Source organism: Meles meles, chromosome X, assembly GCF_922984935.1.
Source record: "Meles meles chromosome X, mMelMel3.1 paternal haplotype, whole genome shotgun sequence".
NCBI lineage: Eukaryota > Metazoa > Chordata > Mammalia > Carnivora > Mustelidae > Meles > Meles meles.
The window spans coordinates 17,967,248-17,974,621 of NC_060087.1; the positions used below are offsets into that span (position 1 = coordinate 17,967,248).

At 44.4% G+C, this 7,374-nt stretch overlaps 1 protein-coding gene across 1 annotated transcript in view; it reads left to right on the forward strand.

Annotated features, from left to right (window-relative positions):
* Positions 1–6,412, forward strand: part of SMS (spermine synthase) — a 50,057-nt gene extending 43,645 nt beyond the window's left edge. The window contains exons 10-11 of the mRNA XM_045994701.1: positions 4,164–4,279; positions 5,911–6,412. Of these exons, the coding sequence (XP_045850657.1) occupies positions 4,164–4,279; positions 5,911–5,950 (156 nt within the window). The 3' untranslated portion in view covers positions 5,951–6,412. The remainder of the gene's footprint in view (positions 1–4,163; positions 4,280–5,910) is intronic.
* The last annotated feature ends 962 nt before the right edge of the window (positions 6,413–7,374 follow it).

A 7,374-nucleotide genomic window follows, 5' to 3' on the forward strand; every position in this document is an offset into this window, starting at 1 on the left:
TCAGTCTGGTCCTTTACAGAAGAAGTTTGCAGACCCATGCTTTGTAGGAAGCCTACAATGAAACCTGGGGAGGGCTTCGAAGAGCCACATGGGTGGGAATTGAGCTGCCTCAGGGTGGGGAGGGGGGTAGTTTGAATGGGGGAAGATAGGCTTTCATGAGACTAGAAGAGACAGGTCCTCGGACATGATCTGCCTCCCTTCTCTTCTCCACTTCGCATTAAGAAAAGCCCTAGAGTTTCTTTGATACAAAATAATGTATATGGCATTTGTGTAAATTATGCAAAATACTACCCCCCCCCAGAAGAGGACATTACTAGTACCCTCGCTTGACACATCTACATTCCTCCCTCATCCCTGTCTACCTTCCAGAAGGTAACCCATTTTTTTAAATTCCCATATTTTTCCTTCCTTCCTTCCTTCCTTCCTTCCCTGTGCCCAGAGCTCAAACTCATGACTACAAGATCAAGAGTCACATACTCCCTAGTGAGCCAGCCAGGCACCCCCTTGTACTTGCTTTATAGATGTTTCACATGCATGTAATTTCCTAAATCATTATATTATTTACCTTGCTTTTGAACTTGCTAAGAACGGTGGTGTTAATGTATTTTTCTGGACCTGTTATTTTTTTGATTACAGAAATCATAACCTCTTTTTAAAAAGATTTTATTTATTTATTTGACAGAGAGAGACACAGCAAGAGAACAAACACAAGCAGGAGGGGTAGGAGAGGGAGAAGCAGGTCTCCCGCCGAACAGGGAGCCCGATGCGGGGATTGATCCCAGGACCCTGGGATCATAACCTGAGCCGAAGGCAGCGGCTTAACCCACTGAGCCACCCAGGTGCCCCGAAATCATAACCTGTTAACTGTTTAGATAAAAATAGGTGCCTGGGTGGCTCAGTCAGTTAAGCATCTGATTTTTTTTTTTTAAAGATTTTATTTATTCATTTGACAGAGAGAGAGATCACAAGTAGGCAGAGAGGCAGGCAGAGAGAGAGGAGGAAGCAGGCTCCCCGCTGAGCAGAGAGCCCGATGTGGGGCTCGATCCCAGGACCCTGAGATCACGACCCGAGCCGAAGGCAGCGGCTTAATCCACTGAGCCACCCAGGCGCCCCCTGACTTTTTTTTTAAAGAAGATTTATTCATTTCATTTGAGAGAGAGAGCACAAGCACGAGTGGGAGGGGCAGAGGGACGGGGAGAATCTCAGGTAGACTCCCCCGTGAGCGCACAGTCCAGTGCAAGCCTCAGTCTCACAACTTCCACGCCATCTGCCCCCGTGCTCTCTCTAATAATAATAATAATAATAATAATAATAATAATAGGTATAAACAGTACAGAAATCTGTAAAGTTAAAAAGCTAAGTGTCACCTACCCACACCTAACATGGGCCAAGGAAGACTTTCTAGAACCAAACTAATGAATTGGGATTCGCCTCTTAGAATGCCCCCCCAACCATTATTCCCTTCCCTTCCCACCATTTAATATTAGTTTCTACGCTTCACATCCTTGAAAGGTGTTTAATTCTCTGCTATAGGTTTTTTGTTCTGCATCTCCAATGTCTTTTTTTTTTTTAATCCATTGAGACGTTTTATTTGCACGTATGTATTACATCCCTAGCAAAAGAATCCCAGGATTTTCCCTCCTGTGTATTTTCACCTTGCTTCTTTTCATGGTCCATGATGCCGGCCAAGGTTGTCAGTACAGTGAAACCAAACTGGTGGGATGAGAGCAGATTATTCTGCCATTTTTCTAGATCAGATCTGGGGCTGATCATGCCACAGTTGTCTGAGCTGCCTGTGAGGTTCACGGCAATGTTCCCAGCTCTGTGATCATCAGTGATTGCAGATTTGCCGCTGCATCATCACGGGGAGAAACCGGACGTGGAATTCAGAGCCTGGCTTATTACATGCCTGGCTTATCAAGTGCCTGGCGTTTGCCTCTCTTGGATCTGTTAATGCTCTCGAGAGTGTCGGCCGGGATGTTCGTGTGCACCATTATGGCAGCCGAGAAAGACCTGATATGTTTTTCTTACGAAAAGAAAGAAACGCATTTCCATTTAAAAACAGAGGAAACATTACTTTTTTTGGGTAGGTCTCCATTTGTGGTGAGGTTTTTTTCCTTCCCTTTTTTAAACTGCTTTGTGACAACGTTGGGGAAGAACAAATTAAAACTTTCCTATTTCCTTACCACATTCTCAGCAAGGACATCCTCCCATATGCCCCCAGTGGAGAGAGAGTGGTGTCAATTTTAAGATGGCAAGAAAACCATTGAACTGTGCACCTAGGTGGCATTTCCATTCTATAGCTTCCCCAGGGGTGATGTGTTCTAAAAACATCCAGGCAGTGTTTTCTATTTGTGAATCATAAATTACACGTGTGGTGTTTATATACTCTCACGGTGAACTTGATGTTGAAACCAAATTATATACTGGTGAAGGGCTCTTTGGCCAAATCCCACTGCAGGACCCTAGATGATGGGTTACTAAACAGGCTGGCACTGAAGGACGACGTCATGCTGAGCGAATGTGCTAAGTTAAAACCACCAAGGGCAGCTCTCAGAATAGTTCTTTTTGCCCACTTGCCTGTGGCTGGCCGGTTGGTTGGTTGGTTTTGAAATGCCCTTCGTGGGGATGCTTACATCACAGGATGCTTCATTTGTAAATGGTTTTCATTTTGCATTGTACTTGGCTGTTCTGAGGCGCGTTGGAAGTGAAGTTGTTACCAAGAACTAGAATCGGCGCGTACATTCAGTAGTCTTGAGAACGTTAGGGACTTCAGAGGTTAAAAGGAAAGAGGTGGTATTAAGTACCCATTATGAGAAGCCCTTGGGGAAAATGGTGCTAGAATGGTAAGCCCTACCCCAGACCTACCGAGTGAAAATCACTTGTGACTCCCGTGCGCATTACAGAGGAAGAAGCTCTGCTTTAGGGATGGCTGGCAGCCTCAGTCAGTGGAACATGAGACTCTTGATCTTGGGACGTGAGTTCGAGCCCCACGTTGGCCGTGGAGATAACTTTAAAAAAAATAAGAAAGCAGCTGCAGCCCTGCTCTGGAACTACGCAGATCCCGCGTACCTCGCTCTGCTCTGTTCTTGGCCCGCATCTCATTCATCCTTTCTTCCTTCGTGGTCACAGAGTGGCTGCTGCAGGTTCCGATGTCACCTCTAGGTTCTAGGTAGGAGAGAAGTTGAAGAGGCGAGTCACTCTGTTTATCCTTGGTTGTCCAGAAGCAGAAACTTTTTCCCAGGTGCCCCCAGCAGGCTTCCCTCTATCTCCCTGACCATTGGCTGCTGGGGGAGGGGGGCGGGGTGAGGGTGTTGAAAAAGTGGTGGCAACAAAGGGAGAAAAATTAAAACAGCGAAGTCAAGAGATGTTTGATAAGGAGTGGAATTATGGGATATCCTTTATTTATTTACTCACTTAGTTATTGAGACTACATATATTCTGAATAAACGTTCGTTCCTGTAGGCCTTCAAATCACATATTTGGGGGAAAGCATGGAGATGTGACTATAGTTCTGTGTCATTGTCTTAGATTAGGGTTGTAGTTTTTTTTTCAGATTTTATTTATTTATTTCACAGACAGAGTTGACAAGTAGGCAGAGAGGCAGGCAGAGAGAGAGGAGGAAGCAGGCTCCCCGCTGAGTGGAGAGCCCGATGTGGGGCTCGATCCCAGGACCCTGAGATCATGACCTGAGCTGAAGGCAGAGGCTTTAACCCACTGAGCCACCCAGGCGCCCCTAGGTTTGTAGTTTTAAGCCATTCTGGAAATCGAGAACATTATCATTCTGATGCTTCATTCTGATCACCGTGGTGATGACGGGGCAAACATCTTGAAGGGCGATGTGTATGCATCTTTGCTCATTGCGTGGTATTCATACAGTGACTGTGTTACTGGTGAGAAAGTGGTCTCCCTGCTTTCTGTTGCTTCATATGCTGAATCATTTGAAATGGCTTGATAAACGAGGTAAAAGAATAATGAGCTAATGGATCTGTAAGTAGAACTGAATACAATTTGTCAAAGTACAGAAGCCTTATCTCATTTTCAAAGATGAACTTTCATCTAGAGCCAGAATTGTTTTCATTGTTTAGAGACCTTCAAATGAGCGGGGGGACCCTCAGTGAGACTCAAGAATCCCATTGTTTGCTTTTCTCTCTTTGATTTAGGGTAACTGTGTCAATCTGACGGAAGCCTTGTCGCTCTATGAAGAACAGCTCGGGCGCCTGTATTGTCCTGTGGAATTCTCAAAGGAGATCGTCTGTGTTCCTTCGTACTTGGAATTGTATCCTTAGACCATAACGCTGTGTTCCCAGATCACAACACCCAAGTACATCCCATGCCACTTCACCATTTCAGCCCAGTCACAGATGGAATTAGCTCTGTACTATACACGGCCATGGTATTCAGATGTGGCTGCACATTGCCATTTCCTGAAACTTGAAAACAATCCTGATTCCTGGGTCCAACCCTCAGCTTCTGGGGTGTGGCCCGCCATAGCTCCCTACCACAGCTCCCCAGGTAGTTTTACTGATGAAGCCCGGCTCGTTCTCAAGCCCCATCCAACAGAGGCTGGAGCTTTAAGGCCTGGTGAGCCATCTGTTTTTTATTTTTTGTTTTTTTAAAAGATTTTATTTACTCATACGACAGCGAGCGCAGGAGCAAGCTCAGGCAGGGGAGCAGCAGGCAGAGGAGAGGCTCATCGCTGAGCAGGGAACCTGATGCAGGGCTCTGGGATCAGACCCGAGCTGAAGGCAGACGCTGAGGCGCCCAGGCCGCTGAGCCGTCTTCACTAGCCTGCCTGGAGACTGTTGTGCATCTAAAGCTTCAGAAGCTCTACTTGAAAGCTCCCCCTGAGCTGGAGCAGGCAGAAAGAATGAATATGCTCATTCGACTTTTATATTAAAATTAATCCCACTTTAATATTAGTTTCTACACTTCACTTGATCCCGATTTGCACTAGAAACCAAGAGCTAAAAATAACGTGGGGGATTACAGAGCTAATATTGGTGTTGTTCATTAGCTCCCATTAGTAAAGTTAGTCCAGAGAGAAACCAGAATGAGGATTGTCATTGGAAATTTGAAATGCCTCTCTTCCTCCTAAAGCAGACTCTGGTCTCCAGATAAAAACTTCCTCATCTGAGGTGCTGGAGTCCAGTTTCCTGTCACAGCAGTCTTCGTTGCTGTCTAGGGTCCTGTGACTACTAGGATCCTGTGACTGCCGCTGGCCCTCAGGGAAGTCCTTGCCTGCAAGCCCCGGCAGCCTCTGACAGAGACACAGGCCCTAGGAAACTCCCTAGGTCCCCCTGGAAGGAGAGGAGCAGTCTGTCTGTGGGGTGGCCATTTTCTTCCATGGCCTGTGGAGATCCTTGACCTCTCTCCCCCTCCAAACCGTCCACCTTCATCACGGTTTCCTTTTGGAACATTTTTGTAGTCAGATCTGTTTATATATTGAGAGACTGTAGCAATCAGTTGATAACATTTGGAGAAAAGGCTTCTGACCTCTGACTCCCCTCCATCCTTCCATCTTTTTCTCTTCCTCTTTCTCCCTCCGTCTCATTTTCCCATCCCTCTTACCACCCCTCCACCATCTCTCACCTCCCTCCCACCCTTCCTTGTCATACTCATTCCCTAAAACATCTTGAGACCTAGGAAGCGGTATCATCACCCGAGGGAGTATTTGTATGCCTTTAGCCTTTTCTCCACTCGGCTCCCTTCACCCCACCGGCGTCCCGGTCACAGGTGGGAGGCGTCCAGGCCAAAACATGGCCTTCTTAAGAGGACTTAATTCCCATCACCGCAATGCTTCCAGCCATGAAACTCGTCGTCTTCCAGTTTGTAGGCCAGCCAACAAATTCTAAGTGCTGTCTGTCTTCCTTTGAATTACCTGCTCTTATTCCTTGACTCCCTGTCCAGGTGGGTATTTTACACTGTTTGGAAGAAAGCTAAACCTTGAAGACCAGTCTCCTAATCATGTGTGCTGTACATGACATCGAAATGAGTCAGGCAATTGATTGTGATTTCCTTCAAGTTTTCTTTTTTTAATTATTATTTTTAATTTAAACAAAGCAAATGGAAAATGTATATTTTGATGTGCTAGGGTGTTAATTTTTTTTGAAAGTCAGCTGAAGGATGATTAGACAGCACAGCGAAGGCTGCTAAATGCACTGAACCCCTAGAATGTGATTTTTGTTAACTTTTTTTTTGTGTGTGTGTGTGGGCTTTTTCTTTTTGTTTCGGTAGACTTCGAATTTGGTTATTTGGAGGAATGAACATCGTTGTTTTGTTCTGGAGGGAAGTTCTTTGATGGTGTTTCTTTCCCAAAAAAATTGACTTAGCTATTAAAATTTGGTGCTTATAAGAAAGAGTTAAGAAAAAAATGAATAGCAATGCTTCAATTAAAATTATAAATGAGAAATCTCATGTGTTTGTTGTTTTATTTCAGCCAGGTCCCCACTTTCTCACTGCTGATCTCACAGAACAAAGGTGTCCCCTGGTCCTTTTTTATTTCTCCTCTATCACTCAGTGCCATTTATCTCTTTATAACGGGATGGCCTTAGGGCCTTTCTTGAACAGTAGTAATGACTTCATTTACCACCATGGTAAATGATACACAACCTATTACATTCACCAGTTCTTCATTATAAAATTGACCTGAGGATAGGAAAGGATTTGGCCTTACTGTAAAGTTGAAAGTCAGAAGCTTATTTCTGTTCCCACTCTTACCGGTGTATTAGATGTGGAAATACAGAGCATTTTGGATTGCTGCAGTGAAACTTTTTAACATTTTTAGATGCACAGGGATAGGATGATAGTTTGTGGAGAGACATGCAACAAGAGAGGGTAAACTCCCCTAAGGGCATGCAGGCAAGTAAAGGCTTGGTATCATCGGGCGGCAGTCTACTGACTCAGGTTATTAGACATCAGTGGCTATATTGTTTTCATAAAAGGTTTATTATGCTATATCAAGGGATTGAGTTCATGTATGGTGAATTTGCAGTAAGCAAAGCATTAAAAATGGAAGTACTTTGTGTGTTTTGATAGAGAATTAGTGTCAATCCAGAACATCCTTCCTCTCAAGATAGGTTTGTCTAACATGTTTTTTTTTAATCATTCTGTTGTTGTTTTCATTTTTATTTTTTTAGATTTTATTTTTAAATAATCTCTACCAATGTGGGACTTGAACTCACGACCCAAAGATAAAGAATCCCACCCATGCTCTACTGTCTGAGGCAGCCAGCGCCCCTCTCGCAGATATTCTTTAAAAAATGAGTGCATGCCGACTTGTCTTTTTTTTTTTTTTTTTTACTGGATTGGCATGCGAGAAGAAACAATAACAATAAAGGGAGAGTTAGTCATGTTGGAACTAGATCAGCTCTC